This window comes from Amblyomma americanum, chromosome 6 (assembly GCF_052857255.1).
Source record: "Amblyomma americanum isolate KBUSLIRL-KWMA chromosome 6, ASM5285725v1, whole genome shotgun sequence".
NCBI lineage: Eukaryota > Metazoa > Arthropoda > Arachnida > Ixodida > Ixodidae > Amblyomma > Amblyomma americanum.
The window spans coordinates 135030673-135051892 of NC_135502.1; the positions used below are offsets into that span (position 1 = coordinate 135030673).

The 21220-nt window shown below is 47.7% G+C and overlaps 1 protein-coding gene across 2 annotated transcripts in view; it reads right to left on the reverse strand.

Annotated features, from left to right (window-relative positions):
• Positions 1–20570, reverse strand: part of LOC144094115 (mothers against decapentaplegic homolog 3-like) — a 47784-nt gene extending 27214 nt beyond the window's left edge. Inside the window, exons 1-4 of one of the 2 annotated variants that reach the window (XM_077628033.1) lie at positions 19978–20570; positions 15527–15741; positions 11045–11182; positions 6033–6101 (exon numbers count right to left, since the gene is read on the reverse strand). In XM_077628033.1, coding sequence (XP_077484159.1) covers positions 6033–6101; positions 11045–11182; positions 15527–15741; positions 19978–20174 — 619 coding nt within the window. In that variant the 5' untranslated portion in view covers positions 20175–20570. The remainder of the gene's footprint in view (positions 1–6032; positions 6102–11044; positions 11183–15526; positions 15742–19977) is intronic. The other variant, XM_077628034.1, reaches the window with a different exon arrangement.
• Positions 20571–21220: the final 650 nt, after the last annotated feature.

Consider the following 21220-nt stretch of genomic DNA (forward strand, 5'->3'; position numbering starts at 1 on the left):
AGGAAGGAAAAAAAAAACGTTATGCTGCCAAAAAAATTAGAACGGGGTGCACCAGCGCTAGTGAGGCGTTTCTCTGCAGCGACGCGCCGCCTGCTGGGCTCGGGCGCCGTAGTAGCACGCCGTTCGCCCGGTGTCATTAGGCCTACCATGCTTTGCATCAAAGTCGCACCGAAAATGCTTTGAAGATAGTCACGGCTTAATATAAAGTGTCTAACTGTGAGGTACACAAAAGATCCTCGGAGGATTTGTGAATGCGGTGCGTCTACAGTGGTGCGTCGGACAGCGGAGCGCTGCGCGTGCCAGCCCAAGCGTTGCGCGTGCGAAGGGTGTGTGCGAGGCAACGGCGACAAAGGACGTGGCGAGCACGAGGAGCGGAGAGCTGACGTGTCAGAAAGCTGAGGTGTAAAGGAAAACAATGCAGTGGAGATTGGGTCATTCAAGCGTGGGGATGGCAGCCGTCGGATGTTCGGTCCGTACTGCCGTGACCTCCCTTGGATCACCGATGTAAGCCTCCTGCGTCCCTTTCAAGCTTGGAGGTGACAGCCGATGGATTGAGGGTCCGTACTGCTTAAAGGCACCCTTGGATAGCCTGTTTTAAGCCTCTAGCGTTTCGGGCTGCCGTTGACGGATCTGGCTACGATTCTCCTGCTGGTGCCAAGTTCTTCGGGCTCTTGATGGGAGACCACCCGCGTCTCCCTGTGTTCTTCTCCGCTCATATCACCACCTGGCTCCCTTGCTTCGCTTTCTTCGATGCAACGCCAGACACGCACTACAACCACCCGCCAACCACCCGCGTCCGCCCTGTCTCCAAGGCACCCCCCTTCACCTGGGACGCTGAGTACTTGATGAACTTTCCTTTTATTCTGTAGTGTTGTACACCACATTGAGTGTGTTTTTTTCTTGTTTTCGTTTCCTTTTCTTATTGGGGCCTTTTCCTTCGGCTTCGTTTTGTTTTCTTTGATCTCTTTGTTCTTTTGTCCCCTTGTTCCAATCTGCACGCGATAGCATTCCCCTTGGGAAAGTTGCGGATGCGCAATCAATTCGCTGCGCAATCAATTCGCGACACTAACCTTGTTACCAGTTCACCATCACACAATAACCTCACATTAAAATGAATGTGTAATTGATTTCCGCAAGGCCTTCGACACTGAAGCGCGCTGAAAAGCAAAAAGCAAGCCAGGTGAACGCTACCTCACACAGATGGCCGCACGCAGCATGCGTGGCACACCGCTCCGAGTCGTCAGTAAGTTAGTTGAGCGCCAGATCTCTGGAAAATTTTCATCTTAACTTGTTTAAGGGGAGACACTGCGGTTTGACCTTTTTTTCTTATTTCTTAAGTTATGAAGTTGAAATTTTTACACCTGATGTAGTTTCCTCTGCTGATAACAAATATGCAATTAGATTTTACCCAGCTTATACAGTAAAACCTCGTTATTTCGAACTCGAGGGGGACCGGAAAATTGTTTGAATTAAGAGGAGTTTGAATTAACGAGCGGACACTAAAAAAAGCGGCCATCACGCCAGGCAGCACGGGCCGAAGCTAAAACAGGCATATCTGAGATCGTTATCTCTTACTACGCGCTACTACACATTTGCGGCGGGCGATTGCGCGAATTAAAATCATAGAGCCCGAATGTCGAAGGAAATAAAGTTAATTTGTTTATGCGGTTGGAGCTAACATCAAAATGCATTCGCGTAAGCAGCAAGCTTAATGATTAAATATGACACTATGCTTCAAAAACATGTTTATTAACAGCAGATTGGCAAAGCATATCAAAGAGAAAAATAATCGGTGATGCGCATTTGTTTTCGTTTTCCTTGCCGTGCCTCGACAAGCATCGTCTGCAACTTTCCCAACAGCTCCAACAGTCCGAATTATCATCGGCGGAGAAGTAGCGCGCAGCCAGATCGAGTGCTGACGCTGTTTCACGTGCACTCGGGGGTGGCAATGGATCGTCGCCTCCGTCGGACTCATCGTCGCTGTCAGCTGTGCTCGCCGCGCCCGAGTTGTGCGGCATCTGGTCATCGCAGGCCGCTTCAATAATCTCGGCATCGCTTAACGGCCCCGATGTCTCCACGCCGCTGTCAACGTCTACGAAGCTCTGGAAGTCAACACTCTCCGATAAAGCAGCGTAGGCAGGGTGCAGCGCGACAGAGTCATCACACTGAGCATCCAGCTCTGCCGTGCTGCAGGCTTCTGGGCCTTCAATGAAGCCGCACTTTCGATAACAGTTTGCGACTGTGTCCGCCTTGACAGCATTCCACGATGTTGCCAGCATGTGGCCGGCTCCGAGGAGATTGACGTCGTACGATTTGCCGCTGTCCATACACACAAGAATCCACTCTAGGAGGTGGCGCCTGTACAGTGTTTTGAGGTTTTTAATAACCCCAAGGTCCATAGGCTGCAGCACAGCCGTAGTGCTTTTCGGCAGAAATGCCAGACGGATCGCCTTCAGTCCGCTGATGTCGCAATGGGCTGAACAGTTGTTGACGAACAACAGAACATTCCTGTTCTGTGCCGCGAACTTCCTGTAGAGTGTGCGCAGCCAATCCGTGAAAATTGCTCGCGTCATCCACGACTTTCTGTTGAAAGTATAATCAACAGGGAGAATTTTTAGCCCTTTAAAGCAGCGAGGCTTCGCTGCTTTGCCTATAACTAGCAAGCGGCACCGTTCCGTGCCAGTCTCGTTTGCGCACACCAACACCGTCACTCTTTCCTTGCTTCTCTTCCCGCCTGAACACGTGTCGCCTTTGTAACTGACAGTCTTGTTCGGCAGCAACTTAAAATAAAGCGCGGTTTCATCTGCATTGAACACATCGCTGAGCGAGTAATCGGCAAGGTAGTCCTTTAGTTGACCTGAGATGCAATTTTGACACGTTTCTTCATCGACTGCGGCTGCCTCTCCACAAACGCTTTTAAACGTAAGTCCGTGACGGGCCTTGAAACGCGACAACCAGCCTTCCGACGCGCTGAAGTCACTTATGCCCATCTGGCTGGCGAAGTCCACTGCCTTTGCGGCAATTATTGGTCCACTTAGCGGAATGTTCCTGCTGCGAACGTCCTTAATCCATGCCATTACAGTATCCTCCATCTCTAGATGAGCCGATGTTCTTAGTCGTTTCCGCGAGGGCTCCATCTCCTTTTGATACGCATTGAAGATCGAGTCCTTGTTCTTGAGGTATGTGGACAGCGTGCATTTCTTGACTGCAAACTTCTCTGCGATCGCTGTCTTTGTTAGGAGACCACGTTCGACCTCCTGTAATATCTCCACCTTCGTCTTCAAATCCTTTGCGGAGTACTCTCCTCGGTTTGCCATGATTGGCACAGTCGATGAGACATCACCAGCGAGACACCAAACAAACGAGGAATATCACGCAACACAAACTTCGCTAGACACCGCGGCAACAAAGACTAGGCGCAAGAGGGGCCGGGTGCTGCGTGCAGGATGAAGGAAAGGAAAGAGTCTTCGCTTCCAGAGCTGCACAAAAAAAGGGTACCGGAAGTCACGCGTTCTCGCAAGGGCTACTGGGAGAGTTTAGCCGACGGCGCAGCCAATAGAACGCTGGGCGCAGCGGCGTCGTCTGCTGCATGGGCAGGCGCGCTGGGACGGCGCCCAAGTAGAGGGAAGCGGGGGAACGGGGAGGGGAGGCCCGCTTGATTGAAACGTTTATTTCCATCAGAAAAAAAGCGCGGCTTCAAAAAAATGTGACGTAACCGCCTCTCCCGAGTACTTCCTTCCTCCATGGTCGCGTGCGTCTCCAATGGTCACGACCGCCTCGGCGCAGCGGAAACCTGCAACGGCTTGCGCCGGAGACACCGTGGCCGGAGCATAGGCGGCGCCCGCGGTAGGGTGGCTACCCGCGTGACCGCGCGTCAGCCAAAAATAGACAAGCCAATGCTTCGACGCTCCGGCAGCGAAAACCTGCTACGGCATGCACCGGAGGGTTGGTTCGGGCAACGAAATTCACGTCTCACTTCGTGCGTGCTGACATGCGTGCTGGCTTATTTTTTTTCTCATCATTCTGCTTTTTTTTTTAAATTTTCAGCGCATTGTATTTGCTACGAGGTGACTTCTATATGCGAGGAGCAATGCCAGCCATCGGCGCCTAGTTCGAATTAACCGACGTGGATACCAGCATATTCGAATTATCGGGAGTTTTGACCCATTGAAATACACAGGGCTTTGCCGGGACCCGGCCGTCAGTTCGAATTAACCGGAAGTTCGAATTAAGCGATTTCGAATTAACGAGGTTTTACTGTATAGATGTCAAGATATTCCAAGTGTCATGTTGGGCCACCTTGCCCAAAATTATGGCAACTTGCAGTGGAAATATTGGCCTGTATTTTACATGTGCATGCTCTAGAAGGTCCAGGGAATGCAACCATAGCACAGGAATAATTTTAGATGAATCACCAAAAAAGTTACAGCCTTTAGAAATCTCCAGTCTGAAAATGCAATTTTTGTAGAACCAGATAAATTGATTGTAATTTATATTTATGCATAGAAATATGTATTTGTTTTAGTATGGTTGCACAAAGCATCTTATAAGCTTTCAAATGCAACAAAAATCATGCAAATCAGACCAATAGATCTCAAGATATCATGGGCAAGGGCTGTTAGTGCAGCGAAAAAAAATCCGTTTTGAGAAATCAAGAAAAGAAGTTTGAGAACCCAGTAACACTTTATTATGGCCAATAACAGCCATGAATCTGCAAGGGTTCATCCCTAGAATGCACCAGGCATGTAGTCAGAGTCTCTTTCAGTTGTGCGCTTTTTCATAGCACTGCGGAACCTTTCTGCTTGTAGATGCTTTGCATCGGATGTTGCAAGCCGGCGCCGATCCTTCTCAGCTGACCTTTCAATAGCTGCAGTGCCATGATTTACGCTCAGCTGCTGCAAAATACCGTAAAAACCGGAATATAGGTCGAACTTTTTTTCAGAAAACCATGGTGAAAAGTCGACCCCCGTCTTATATACCGGTCATTGGCGGAAAAAATACGGAAGTCTTGCAACAATGGGTGGCTGAAGTCAGCAGCCTCCATCACCATCGCCATCAGCAGCAGTGCCGCCATTTTGTGTTTCAGTAGATGCAAAGCGGAAGCTAACGGCAATTTACCGTCGCCTTCAAGAAAAACACGATTGAGTACGAGGAAGCTCACGGGAACCTGGCGGCACAGCGCGAATTTGGAGTATCCGAAAAGAGCATTCAGTACTGGCGGAGGCAGAAGCTGTGTATTACAACTTGCAGCAACCAGAAGAAAACATCATTTCGTGGGCAGACCGTAGTGTATCGAGAATAGGAAGGAAACGTTGCGCTGCGAGCAATATCGCTGCCTGTGACTGCCGAATGCATCCGCGTGAAAGCGGCAGAGATCGCGCGTGCCTCTAGACTCACGAGGGCGCAATTCAAAGGCTCGCCATCCTGGTTGCGGCGATTCATGAAGAGGAGGGCTTTGCTCTACGGCGCCGTACTTGCCTGTGCCAGAAACAAACATGCGGGCCGATTGGTGCGCGATATTGTTAAAAAATTTGCCGGGTGTACATACAAGCAGCATTTAAATAAAATTAAATACTGTCACCATTGTGCAACCTCTCGAGTCGCATTTGTTTCAAAGTAAGGATGTCTTTCGGTACTTTTCCCATTGAAAAAAGATCTTTTTCATTTTTAGAATTGGTTCGTTAGGGGGTCGACCTATATTCCGGTCCGACCTATAGTCCGGTTTTTACGGTAGGTTCCAGCAGCATTTGCCATTTCTTGAAGTAGTTCAAGCCCCCCCCATTCAGACACGTTTGCTCAGTGGACCCTTCTGGAATACAGGCCTATGACTCGCACCAAATTTAGCAAAGAGAGAAAGCTTCTGAACACTTGAAGCCAAACCCAATGTTGGTGACAAATTACTGCTGTTTGAGTAACGAATTGAAAAAGAAAAGATCGCTCAGAAATATGTGGCCAGCTGCATAATAACGGGAGTAGGAAACGGCCTTTCAAACTGTAGCAGGCAAAGAAGAGCCTTTTCCCCGATCACTCACCCATGCTGTCGGCACCATTTTGATCAGTGGTTTCTCCGTCTTCGCTCATGTAACCCGGCGGAGGTGTCTCTGCAAAACAGGGAACAGAGCAAACACTGGCACAATGTACATGCAATGGCACACCAACAGCGACCGGGGCGTCACTCAGTGCCCTGGCGAAGCAGCTGGTCGTGCCCAAAGTGCCAACTAAGCCCAACTGCAAGGAAAAGGGGCATATTCCTGCTTCACTGTGATTGCAGCAGTGTTACTTGCTTGAAAACAATTCAGTCTGAAAAATCACTTCCAGGCTCTCATCATCATCATCATCAGCCCTACTACACCCACTGGAGGGCAAAGGCCTCTCCCATGTCTCTCCAATTAACCCTATCCTTTGCCAGCTGCATCCACCCTTTGCCTGCAAACTTCTTAACCTCATCCGCCCACCTAACCTTCTGCCGCCCCCTGCTACGCTTACTTTCTCTTGGAATCCACTCCGTTACCCTTAAGGACCAGCAGTTATCTTGCCTTCGCATTACATGCCCTGCCCATGCCCATTTCATTCTCTTGATTTCGACTAGGATGTCATTAACCCGTGTTTGTTCCCTCACCCACTCTGCCCGCTTCTGATCTCTTAACGTTACACCTATCATTTTTCTTTCCATGGCTCGCTGCGTTGTCCTTAACTTAAGCTGAACTCTTTTCGTTAGCCTCCACATTTCTGCCCCGTAGGTGAGTACCGGTAAGATTATGCTGTTGTACACTTTCCTCTTGAGGGAAATTGATAAACTGCCACTCATGATCTGCGAGAATTTGCCATATGCGCTCCACCCCATTCTTTTTCCTTCTAGTTATCTCCCTCTCATGATCCGGATCAGCTGTCACTACCTGCCCTAAGTAGACGTATTCCGTCACAATTTCTAGGCTCTCGCTGCCGATTGTGAACTGGTGCTCCCTTGCTAGGCTGTTGAACATTACCTTGGTTTTCTGCATGTTAATTTTTAGACCCATCGATCTGCTCTGCCTGTCTAATTCATTGATCATGATTTGCAGTTCACCTCCTGAGTGACTCAGCAAGGCAATGTCATCAGCAAATCGCAAATTTTTTAGGTATTCTCCATTAATTCTTATTCCCAACTGTTCCCAATTCAGGCCTCGAAATACCTCCTGTAGAAATGCGGTGAACAGCATTGGCGAGATCGTGTCTCCTTGCCTGACGCCCTTCCTTATTGGAATTTTATTGCTGACTTTATGGAGGACTATAGTAGCTGTGCAGTTGCTATATATATCTTCCAGTATTTTGACATAAGGCTCTTCTACCCCCTGATTACGCAATGCCTGTATGACTGCTGAGGTTTCCACTGAGTCGAATGCTTTCTCGAAATCAATGAAAGCTATATATAGAGGTTGATTATATTCTGCGCATTTCTCTATCACCTGATTGACAGTGTGAATATGATCTATTGTGGAATATCCTTTACAAAAGCCTACCTGGTCATTTGGTTGATTAAAGTCTAACGTTGCCCTCACTCTATTAGCGATTACCTTAGTAAATACTTTGTAGGCAACGGATAGTAAGCTGATCGGCCGGTAATTTTTCAAGTCCTTGGCCTCTCCCTTCTTATGAATTAAGATAATGTTTGCATTCTTCCAAGCTTCTGGTACAGTCAAGGTCATAAGTTGGTTTGATCATAGAAGGTTGTGGCCAAGTACTACACCAGGGTGGCCAAATCCTGCTCTGGTGAGAGAGTGCGTTGTCAGTTCTGGTCACCGAGATCAGGCCGCACTCCAGGCCTGGTTATGCAATTCCATCGACACGCGGATTTTTTTTTTTTTTAGCCCCGGTGGAGAATTGCGCGGCATCAGGATATGAGCCCCGGTCCTCTTGCACGCGAGGCGGATGTTCTACCTCTACGCCATCGCTGCTCTCTACTGCATCCAAAATATCCGTGTGAATGCAGTAGACTCGCGATAATTCAAGATGATATAATCTGCACTTTTCGTCCGTTCCAACAAATGTCAAAATAAGTTTGGCGGCTATATTTTCAATGCACTATGAAGTTGCTTAACTCATACAATGCTTTCCACTTCATTCAAGCTTTTCGCTTTGCTGGAGTCCAACCTTTCTGGTGCACGAAACACAGCGATGGATGTGTCCCACTTGCTTGAAGTGCCGGCAAACAAAAAACGGTGCACCAATGTCTAATGATTTTACATGCTGAATACTACCAAGCAATCAAACAAACCATGCAGCATGCTTTTAACTTTCACTAATAGGCATCCTAGGGGTACCGTATGTTTTAACAGCAGCTGACCGATTTTTCGGACTCCAACAATTCAGACTTCCCTGAGGAACTGTCATGCACCTCATGGAAACGTCTACATTTTCATGACCAATATTTTGGACTTTGTGGGGTCTCAAAGTTCAGTTTTTCGTACTACAATAGATGCCAACAATACTGTGGAGATTGTTTTCCAACCAAAAGTTTGTTATTTCGGCCTCACTCATATAGATGTGAGTGGGTATCGCTGTGATGACCAACACATTCCCCGTCGCCTAAAGGCGCCATCTTGGATTGAAACAGAATTGGCGGGCGGTGGGTGCTGACGGAGTTAATCGGTCATAGTGGCTTGGATAGGTTTGGCTATTTCATACCTGCCAACCTGAAGATTTCAAAATAAATTCATAAAACCTTCGCGACCGGAGAACGGGGGGGGGGGGGGGGGGGGGGGCACTTTTTTTTTAGTTTCCAAGAAATTACTTTTAGCGACAAGCTTGCTCACTCACCCAAAAGCGAAATCCGTGTCCTGTACAATAATGAGCGAAAACTCCATTGGGTCACAATTTATTTTTTCAGTGATTTTGCGGTTGCTGACTTTGCCTGCTTCAGAAACTTCTCTGTGTAAGCTTGCTCAAAGCAGGTGCCACTCTGGTGTCCTTTCACTATCAGCAGACTTTCTAAAGTTTTCTCAAAGACAGATGAGCAAAACTCTGTTCGAGTTGTGTTGACAGAGCTGAATATTCTCTCACATTCAGAGTTACTGTGGGGAATGGCGAGTATGCCCAGCATAACCATCGAAATTCTGTGGAATCTGGGCGATCCGTCGACATCTCGAACGCTTCCCAATTGCGACCACTGTATGTCGCACCTTGGCTCATTCAGTATGTCTGCTGGAATCTGGTAAGCTTGCAAGTTGGCAAACTCCACTTCGAGTGCATCAATTGTTTCTTCTCTTGTTTCACCAATCTGCTCGGGTAGAATAGCAGGAAACTCCATAATAAAATGAAGTACACTGCTGAATGAAGCAGTTTCTAGCGCCTGCACTTGGGCAACTTCAGCCATCTTCAGGTTGACGTCTTCCAGCGGGAACTTGTGGCGAATACTATGATCACATGCTGCAGTGAAGTAGAGACGTACAGCCGAGAAAAACAGGTTTTTAGGCCTGTTCGATTATTCAGACCAGTCCTCATCACGTTCTGCTTGCTGTTCACGCAGTGAAGCCTCCTCACATGCAAGAATGCCACTTGTAATGCGTGTGACGTGATGGATCTCCACCGCGTCACACTGCAAAGAGTGCGGGAGGCCCTTACGATTTTGATGTAGGCCTGCTTCAGTGCTCCCGACAGTTTCCATGCAGTAAAGCATCCACGGACAGACATGGCCATGCTGTTCTCATCTTAAAATCAGGCAACCATTGCCCAGTCTTTCATAAATAAATTTACCGTGCCGCCAGCAATTCTTGGTAGTTTTTCAGGGCCATTCAACAATTCAAACTTTCGGATAATGCAATCATTTTCCCCGATCCCTTGAAGTTTGAATCAACTAGTTGTTACGGCAGTAATGTGCTCAGTTTGCACAAAGGAGTTTGCATTTTTCTTTGCTAAATACAGCTAGAAAGGTGGCTCCTATCGCATAACACCATTTACTTTGAAACGCTTCTCATTTTTCGAGGCTATGAGGAAACAAAGGTTTACTGTACTGCTTCCCTTGCAACCAAATATAGTTGACAATTCTTTGCCAGTCTTTTTGCAAACCATTCCTGCACCTATTCTTTTCTTTGAAACTCAAAGGGGTGTTTTTCAAACTGTGCTGGCTGGCACAGGAGGCACACACAGCCAGCATGAGCAGAGGCTTCATAAAATGAACACTGTAAATCGTGCTGTTCTCATGGTTTGCATCAAGGCACTACCAGTGATAAGGTGACTTTCTATCCTAGGAAACAGGATTTTAGTTTTCCCAATTCTGTGAAGTTGCAACTTCAAAACCCCACAGCTTGAGTTCTATGACGCCAGGATAATAATTTTACCCTTACTGCATTTCTTCAGAAGAAAACCAATGATACGCATTTTAGTAAGTTCCCTGCAGCAAAATTTTTTACAAGCTCGTGACAAAAACATTACATAACATATTATGTGAGTGCACAGACTAGTCTTACCATGAAATTAAAGGGCACATTTGGAATCGGCACACAAAAATACATGTTCCCCGAAGGCCTCACAGTTGTGACATCAATAAAAATTCCTGGTCTCTCCCGCTCTTGTTCCCATTTACATAAAGTCACAGAATAAAATGAAGGAAATTGTTTAACTTTGTTTCCTTTGATGAGTGAGGTGTCTCTAACCTTTTTCTGCTGAATGGGAAAATTCCATGCTTTCTGCAATTGTAGTATACACTGTTTCATACCCCTTCCGCCGAAAATGTTTCGCCTGCCTTCTGTTCAACCAACAAGCACCATGTCTGACCAAAAGTCTTCCTGTACAAGGTGTCAAGAATAGCATTGAATTTATGGGTCACTTTTAGAGGGGGCGATCTCACTTATACCATGCATTTCTACAATTAAAATAGGGTTGACCCTGCCCTCCCTATAAAGCCGCCCCTGATCATGAATGAATCTTGCTCAACAGCAAGATTATAGGTGCTAAATGTATGCATGCTGTTTTTGATAACAGACCGCAGCCCGCCGCTTTCCACACGGATGGGTCAAGGGCGCAAGGGCATCGAAGGTCTATGCATACGAACGGCAGATGCACTCACCTGTGAGGGGAAAAGCCTGCACGTCTAGGCTCGACGGGAAGTCTGTGTTGTCGGGCACTGAGTTAGCATAATCATCCAAGCTGGGCAGCTCTGTGGGCAGATCGCCTGTCTGCCGAGGCACCAGGATGGGTGGCAGGGCTGCAAGCATGGCCCCACAATTAATTTCAAAGAGGCATTTCCTTAAAGTACTAGAGGCGCCCAATTTTAGTCGCATTTTCTTCTTCCAAATAAATTATAACTGAATTTCACCTTGACACAGTTTCTCTTGGGCGTGATGTGTAGTTGACCCTTAGGTCCTACGAGAATAAAAAAAAAAACCTGGAATGTAAACGCTGATCCATAGTTTTATTAATACACTGCAATTAAACCAGCCTGCTTTAAGGGCTGTGATGGCAACAAACACTGTACCAATGTATCAATAGTTATATACATTTTTTTTTGGTTGTGTGCCTCGTGACCTAAAAGCCAATGATGCGTCACGCCCAACGTACGGCTGATGAAACCGAAACAGCGTCAAAATGAAATTCAATTATAAATAACTTAGCAGCCGTAGGCAATACCACAGGGTATATGTATATTAATGTCTAACGCATGCCTTGAAATAAGAAAATAAACGAGCAAAAACCTGGTGTCTTTAGTCCTTTAATGGACTTTGCATCTGAAAGTGTGAAACCTTGGATTCCCGCAGCACTTGTCTTCAACACCTGCACACTGCTTCCAGTCTGCCATCCATGTTGCCAAGTTGCACGGGAAGTGGGGCTTGTTGAGCTGCCATTACACAACTTTTATCTAGTCTTCCTTATAAGATGCTGCACAAGTGCTAGACTTGCTGTGGGAAATAAATGTAGACTGCAAGTCCAACCAGCTGCTTGTGCTTGGACGGCTGCAATGGCCATCATTTCTTAAGGGGGGATGTTAGGATAACATGGAACTCAACTTGTTTTGTGAATATTTCAGCACCTGGTCAAGAAAACCTCCTGAACATTTTTACACACTGATTACAATATCTTTCGATACACTGAGACAATGTTTCAAACAAACAAAAAATAGTAAAGGAGACTGACGTCATCTAAAAATAAAGTCGTAAATTTTTCCTCTTTCATTAAGGGCAATTAAGGAACCACTTCAGCGAGAGCAAAGAAACTAGCCCCATTTGTTTCCTAGAATGTGGGCTTTTGTCTGAACTAGAATTATAACTTTTTTCGTTTTCCAAAAATAAATCGTTAACTACTGACAAAGACAAAATTTGTTAACAAACGAAGCACTTTTTAACCAAATAGAAATCTCTTAGTTTAGTACATGCACCAGGCATGCAGCACAACGTGACTCAAAAAAGGAGGTGCATGTTCTTTGTTCTTTTGTAAGCATATAAACAAAATTTAATCGTAAAATTCAGAGTAGTCTCCTCGAACTCCCTCATGAAGCTGTTCCTGGGACACTGCTTCAACTCCGCTCTCTTCTTGCTTTCGGCAGTGTGTGCCAAATCTGCCCTTGTTATCATGGTGCTGTCTATGTGGCCCAGCACCACATTACAAAACAGACCTGTTGACACATAGTGATTTAATCAAAATTTAAGCTTCCATCACAGAGAATTGAGGCATCGCTGTCTTCACAATGTATTCGGAAAGCAGCTGCCAGTTTTCACAAGCTCTAAAAACTAGAGCGCATGACGACCAAAACAAGCGGGGGTGCTCCAACACAATAAGCACCATGTGCTTAAAGGTGCACTAGCTGAAAGCAAAAAATTTGCGGCAATATGTTCTCTCCCGTTGCAGCAGCTCAGTGATTAGAGCACTTGGCTACTGAGCCTGAGTACCCGCGTTCGAACCCGACTTCGGCAGCCGCGTTTCAATGGAGGCGAAACGCAAAAGGTGCCCATGTGCTGTGCCATCTCCGCGCACGTTAAAGATCCACTGCTACCACTGCTACCATCATTATTATTATTCTTATGTTCTTTGTATCTAATAAAAACAAAACACATTTCCACAGCTTTCTTGTTTTGAAACAAAAAGAAAAAGCGCTACACAAATGATACCAACCTCAAGTCCTGCTCCATTTAAACAGCCAAATTTCTGTATTTGACACCACATTTAAATACCTTTGAGCACTCGGATAAGCGCACACCCTTTGGAAGTTCTACGCAATTCCTGCAATTTTTGAAGTGTGAAATGAAAAGAAAGAAAGGCTTTTTTTTTTGGCAATTTTTACTTGTCATCTCACCTTAAAAGGACACTGAACAATTTCATGCAATTCTTGTTTTCAGTAAAAATGAATTCTCTGGCTTTCTCTGGGCATGTTGACATTTGCCTGGGCAGTGAAAGAAGCATTTATGGCTGCGCAAATTGAGTTTAACCGTTTTCCTGCCGCTTGAACCAAACCTGTGAAATAGCACCGAAAAGGACTTCGAGGCCACCATGCTGAACTGATGGCAGCATAGCCTAGCCTCTGGGATCCGCGTCAAGAAATCAGTGTCAACGCGTGCAGTTTGCTTTGCAAAATCAGCCAGTGGTGGCGACGCTTGCGGTTCATTTTTTTTTTTCTAGCTTGAAATTAATGGTTGGACTCGTCGGTTTTTATTTTTCCAAAAATCAGCAGACTTTTTTCAGTGTTTATTTCAAAATGTAAGTTTCAGTTAGTTTTTTTTTTTTTTGGTGAATTGTAATGCAGGACGTCTTCCAAGGGATTGCGTCGCGAACGACTATCGGTATAATTCAGGTACAGACCAGAGGCAGCGGTCAGTCCAGAGCACACACGAGCATCAGAACGTTTTTCACTTGTCGTCGTCTTCTTCCTAAAGCGCCAGCCAGCCGCCGATGGTTCAGTGTCACATATATTAAGGAGCCTTACGTGGACTAACACCGAGGCTATAAAAGGGCGAGCGAGAGCGAGGCACAGGGGGAAACAGCAGAGAAGCGGAGGCTCCAGCAGGTCAGGGTCACATCGGCTGGAAGAGAGCGACGCCGGCTACTGCTCCGGTGAGCTCGCGTTCTACGACATCACATCGTGGACTTCCTGCCGTGCCTGAGCCCGTTCCGGGGAGTCAACGGAGGACGCTACCACCTGCTACGGCCAGGGGTGTCTCCAGAGCTGTTGCCATCCATCCGGGTGGTTCCCCCAACGCCAACAACACCGGCATCACCTCCACGGGCGCTTGGACCTGGAGCTTATACGACGCAGCCAGCGACGCCGCCACCAAAGCCAACAACACCAGCATCACCTCCACGGGCGCTTGGACCTGGAGCTTGTACGACGCAGCCAGCGACGCCAGCCCGAGCACGTCGAACACCGCCAGCGACGCCAGCCCAAGCACGGCGAACGCCGCCTCGACGCCGCCTACTGAATCCATACAACGCCGCAGCCACATCGAACCAACCATGAGCACAAACGCCGACCACGAATAGTAGAACGCTAGTAGTAGACGCTGGTAGTAGTGTGCCCTGGTCGTGTGTATTTATAGCCTTTGTGTGTTGTGTTAGTTTTGTGTTCTAGTGTGTGTGTCGCGTAGGGTGTATTAAATGTGCGTTTGTGTGGGTACACCCGTCGCCTAGTCCATTCTTTCGGTCCGAGTGTTCTCCGGAGAGATCTGTGACATTCGGGAGCCGAAGGCCTGTATTACAGAATATTATTTTCGACGAATGAATTACTTAGTTAATTTACTACTTTAACTGAGTGTAACACGTACTCAACTGCCAGCCTTGCCTGCCAAGAATACTGACCTTTTACACTTAAAACCAAATTTAAAAAAGTAAATTCAGTGCCCCATTATTGGTTTTTTTTTTGGTTGAAACCGAAAAGTCCAACCCTTACTTATAATAAATCCTCCATTTTCACGTTTTCATTCAGAGGGGTGTCTTTGTGACTGTGATTAGAATGCGGTGCCCTATCTACGAAGGCACACTTCAATTTCTCCTCAGCGTCCTCTGTAAAGGCCTTCTAGCAGAGGAGCATATGCGCTGGAACACTGCTACATACCATAAAAAAACAAGAGAAAGAAACAATGCAAGGTAAGGTAACATTACTATTTCATATTAAGGAAGCCAACAGTCACCAAAAATAAGAAAATCACGGGGGCGAGTGTTTTTTTTTTAAATTTGTGGTGTTAATTAGAAATTAGTGTAACCACTTTGCGGCTGAAAATTAATTTGTCAGAAAGGAGAGCACCATTGGTACATCACCGTACACAAAATTCGGAAGTCATAGGTTAATTTTGAGCCATCAAGTGCTTAGCCTAATTTCCCATTAATCAACACCACAAACTAAAAAAAAGCAGTCCACTAAGCTTTCCTTCATTTTGATGACTGTTGTCTTCCTTAACATTGATGCCATAATGATCCCTCATTTCCCTACCCATGTCTGCCCAACGATAATTTCAACTCCTGAGAATAAACTCGTTTAAAAGGTAAAACATTATGCCTGATACTATCAATCCACCAACACATGTGCTAAGTCCAACAGCATCCCCTAAACAAACCTGCTACCTACCGGGCGTCTCTACTCTCTGGTAGTGGTAGGGGTTGACGCAGACCTCGTCCTTCTTGAGGTGGAAGGCATACTGGCAGTTGTCGGTTGGCCGCAGCTCGTGGTGGCTCTGCAGGTCGGGCCAGCGCCACAGGCGGCAGTAGATGACGTGCGGCAGCCCCTTGCGGTGCGACACCTGGAGCCGGCCGTCCAGTGACCTGCCCACGGCCACCCCCCCACTGATCACCCTTGGCATCAGTGCGAACACCACGAACACCAGCACACAACACAACACGCCACAAAACGTCAGCAACACAGCACGCACAAGGGCCTCCCATTTCCTGCACCAGTATTTCGGCACATAAACTAGGCCTTCATAAACGCCCTTCTTGAGGCGAAAAATGCCTGTGGCCCAACAAAAGCCACCACAGACAAAACATATAACAACACTGCAAGGAAAGTCACAGAAAACAAACAAGAAGCATAAGCCGTAGCCATAAACACAAGGAAGGTACAATAGCACACTAAAGAGCAACGCATATATGACAAAGCGCAGTTTATGTTCAAGTAAGCACACTGGCAAAAACTACACTAACTGCACATTTTGCAGGCTTGAGTTACAGTGGCAGTGGTAGTAGATGATTATTGGCACAGCAGCAAGACCAAAAGGCACCAGACACAAGGTAGGGATTATGGTTTATGGTTTACGGGGGTTTAACGTCCCAAAGCGATTCAGGCTATGAGAGACGCCGTAGTGAAGGGCTCCGGAAATTTCGACCACCTGGGGTTCTTTAACGTGCACTGACATCGCACAGTACACGGGCCTCTAGAATTTCGCCTTCATCGAAATTCGAACAAGGTAGGGATTAGTTGCGGTTGATAAATGTTTGGGCCAGTAGTATAAGAGTTAAAAAATGGGCCAAAAATCAATCACAACTGAAAGAACAACTCCAGCATTTTTTTCACCTCCACATAGTTTGCTGCTACTTTCACGGTAGATTCCCTGCAGTCTTCCGATAATTGGCATGAAATTTTGCAATCAGGTGGAATTTTCTTTTGGCGCAAATTTCGAAATTTTCTGTTTTGCGGCCTCATTGGTGCAATTTTTACTGGCAATTTTGTGATGATCTGCACACTCCAGTCTATATGCTGGTTCAAGTTTATGGGGTTTAACGTCTGAAAGCGACTCCCAAAGTCCGAAATGCACTTTGCGTTTTCCGAAAGAAAGAATTTTGAGCTTGTTTATTGTCATCTCAGATAAATAATGATAACAGCTGTCAATTACAGTTGCCAGTTTAGCCAATCAATACGCATACGTGAGGTTTTTGAAAGTAGCCATTATTTCATACTTTGGCTGAAAATCCAGTTTCAGTCTTGATTTCCTGGTTTTTTTGCTATTCTAACTGGTATATCTAGGCCACATAGAGAAAACTGGTGTCTCTCTCTCTCTCTCTCTCTCTCTCTCTCTCACACACACACACACACACACACACACACACACACACACACACACACACACAGACAGAGAATCACTCTCCTGGACCTCAGTAGCTGACAACAGCTGCTCAAAAACACACCAGTTGCAAGCTACCTAGCAAACAGGGAACAACAGTTGTCTCAGATGATGAAACAAATGCAACAAAAAATAAGGAGGGAGGTTTGCTTTCATTTCAGAACATATATTTCGGTAAAAAAAAAAAACTTGAAACTTGCAAAAAACATAATCGGAACATAGCAGAATCCAATTTCATTTCAATTTGTTTCGAACAGCGACATTGGAACTTGCAACTGGTCGTTTTTGACTGTGATCAGCAGACAGGTAGCAGAAGCACAGAGAAATACAGGCGGCCCCGTCAATCAAAATGCCACCGTTTCCAGGTAAGTTACCTAAAAACAAATACACTGCGGTCTCAACTTTTTACAGCAGCCTCAGAAAACAGCACTAACACCATTTGCAACAAGGCTCGCCTTCTACACTCGAGAACCCTGCTGACAGAGCAAAGATAACAGCACCGCGTCCTGTTGTGCTGTTTCGGCACGATTTTTCCATGATGACTGCCTCTTGTTTGTGCAGCGGTCTCGATTCAAGACATGCACGATAACGATAAAGAACCGGGGAGGGGCTTCGATGCGGGCACGGCATTGTGCAGGGCGCGCTCACTGGGCGGACAAAACACTATTACAAAAGCAAAACAAACAGAATGGAGAGGAGGAGGAGGAGGAGGGGGGGGGGCCGCGCGCGAATTATCACGCCGCAGTGCCAGAGCCTCCTTTGCCACAACGAATGCGCGCTGTTGCTACGTGTGACAGACAAGGCAGGCTGCCAACAAGCACGGCCGCAGTCCTCGGTGCAATCACAGCTTCTATTTTTCTGCTCGCTCTGTTCCCGAGAGAGAACGCTACAATGCACCACGCGCACGCCCTCTTCACAAGCATCGGTCCTCGTCACTTCGGCGCAAAGAGCTTCAACACCGCACATTACCAACGCCTTACATTACCCGGCACCGACACTCCTCTGACGCTCTTCCTTTTTTTTTTTTTCTGGGGGGGGCACACACAAGATGCTGGATAGCGGCACGCTGAAGTGGATGCTGCACCCGCGGTAGCGGCAGGCGTGCAAAGGAAAAAGAAACCATCGAAAATAGACGCCAAATAAGAGTAGCAGCCGAAAGACGACGATCTCGGCGCGTGGGAAAGCCCGCTCAAGACCGACGTCCGCACGAGACGTTCGGCAGACGGCGGGGGAGGGAGCAATGCACCCTTTCTTTCTCGGCGGCTCTGGGCGAGCGAGCGCGTTAAGCCTAACCTCGTCGTCGCTCTGGGCTCCCGGCGAAGTTGGAAACGATAAATAGTCTGATCCAGCTGTGATCGGACGGAATGCACAAACGTAGACGCACGACAGCGGCGTTCAGGCTGAGCTACGATCGCCAAGCGAGCCGTGAAAGCTGCTGTCGACAGCGCGAACGCCGCGGCAACACCTCCGAGCCAGCGCTGCGCGGTTTCTGCGACCACCGCTGAGGCACCGCTCGGTCCGCCCCGAGGCGCATGCACGCTCGCGCCGATCAAAGCGGCGAACAGCTGGGAACGCATGCAATCGGCAACGGACAGAAGGCCCGACCGCCCCTACCTCGACGGGAGTCACTTGTTGATTTCGATTTTCACCGAGATACTTTACTCGACGGCACACCGCCGGGCAAGACGAAGGCGGCTACTTCCCGAACAGGCTAATCGCCGATCTCAAAACACGACACCCTAATGTCAGCCAGGCTGGAGAGCACTTTTTCAACCCTTCGACGCCAATCTAGACACTGATGCTGCGAAAGAACATGCAAGCGCAGCCCGTCTGCACGCTGCTGCTGAGCGAAAACCCGGTGGGAGAGAGCAAAGGCTTACCGCAAAGGCCTACCAGCAAGCGCGGCGGATCGGGCCGCTTCGGCTCAGAATTTCGCTGGCCGCGATCCGTGTCAGCCGCCACAACACAGGCGGCAACGTCGCTCGCAGCCTCCGTCAGCAGATGCGACGCGATCGCGGGCGCTCAGGAGCACCAGCAGCGAGCCTTTGCGAGCCCGTTTTTTCGGCTGCACCCGAGGGGTGAACCGTTCGCACGCTCAAGAAAGCGTTCGCGAGTTAGGCTTGACTGCAACACAAAGCAGCCCGCGGGCGGCATGTGCTTGCCCTTGCCCAAAACCAGGGGCGAGGGGGAGAGGCATGCGATGCGTTCATAGCAGCAATCACGGTGGCGGCAACTGCCGAACCGAGCCGACCAAATTCCTCGATTAGCGACGGCCCAGAACGAGGTCGAACGAAGGCACGCGACGATTAGACGGTAATTACGGTCTCGTTGAAAAAAAGAGCTATAAATGAGGAAGTAAATAATGACGGAAAATGGAAGAGGCGACCGACGACGTCGTTTCGTAGGTGCAGTGCCTAAACATCGCGCGGCCAGTAGCCAGACAAGCGTCGAAAAAATGGTTCGGGTTCTTGAGATGAACTGTTTGTGTTGTGCAGGGAGATAAGGTCTCTTGAGCCGCAGATAGCAAGAGCAATAGCTGGCTGAGTCGCAAGGCTAGGGCGTCCGAGAGTTTCCGTTTCTTCCGCGGCCCCGTCGGCAACTGTTCCGCTGTCCCCGAGCGAAACGACCGCGCTTTTGACCACTCGTCTTATCAGGAGGAGCTCGTTTGATAAGGGACAGGCGCCTACAGAAAAGCTGCGGGCTTTGCTCAGATATAGTGTCCTCGTGTTACGAATTCTTCCGTATTTTGAGCTAAGCGACCATTTTCTGCATAAATCCTGCACGCTTTCCTCTTATTTTAGGATTCGCTGCAGCAATCTGATGCGCCTCCAAAACAAGTCTGTGTTGTGAGGCTGCCGCAACACTGCTGGCAATGCTATACAATATATGTGTTCATGCAAACGGCTGGAATGACAGCCGTAGGCAAGAAAAAAAATGAACAATATCGGCTGAAAATACCAACCTGGGAATCGTGATGCATGCAGTGTGAGCGTCTTGAGTCGAGATCGCTTTTTCAAGTTCGTCCATTCCGCCCGACTTTTTCAGCTTTTTCACCAGACTTTTGACGGCTTTCTCGCTCCATTTGTCTTCTCCTTCGCCCTTCTTCCAGCCCAAGAGCCGCTTAACGACCGGGGGTGTGAAAGGTAAAATCGATATCATTTCGACGGTGTTCACGGCTCCTTCTTCAACACAGAAGCATAACTTGTGGGCCGACACCGCAACAGTTCAAAAGCATGTAGCGGGAGACACGCAGTGATGGCTTCGACGGGCTGCTGAGTGGCTCGGATCACGGTAATCTGCCGACCATGGTCGCACCGTAGACCGCTGTGAGCTCTTGTGCGCAGCGCACGCGAGCCGTTACGCTAGAAAGAGGTTTCGCGCGTCCCTGAGAGCTCGCGACACACTACGACGCCCAACACGTCTCCGGTCGTGTTGGGGTTGTGAGCACATCAAACACAGCTGCCCAAGGTGATGCCCAGCGTAAACGAGCGACCAACACACTCCCCACAAATGTAGTTGTAATGAAAATACACACACACACAAACCGACGCTTGTCATGCGTACCGATAACATGGCTGAACAGAAAGATGTCGCCACCTGTTTAAACATTTACAAAGAAAAAACACTTGCGTAGCGCCGAATCGCATGATAATAAACTATTTTATTTTTAATAAAGTAATGAAATTAATTTTTTTTGCTGCTTAAAAGTTGGTTGAAAAGGGGGTGTGATTGTTTTGCGTTTATTTCAATGCAGACGTCAGCGCCAATTCTTCCCAGAGCGGCAGGAAAGGCGTCAACTGGAGCGTCGTATCGCCGTCATGATATTTAATGAAGAGGGCGGCGAGCATAGAATACAGGAGTTCGTGCTAAACGTAGTGAATGAGTACAAGTATCTTGGGGTGTGGATAAATAACAGTGTTGAGTATCTGACAGAGCATGAAAAATATGTAATGAATAAAGCTAGTAGGAATGCAGCTGTCATGAAAAATAGGGCACTGTGGAATTACAATAGGTATGAGGTGGTAAGAGGGATCTGGAAAGGGGTGATGGTCCCTAGCCTGACCTTCGGTAATGCGGTCCTGTGTATGAGGCCAGATGTTCAAGCAAGGCTGGAAATTAGGCAACGGGGAGTAGGGAGGTTAGCTTTGGGCGCACATGGCAATGCACCAAATCAGGGGGTACAGGGTGATATGGGATGGGCGTCT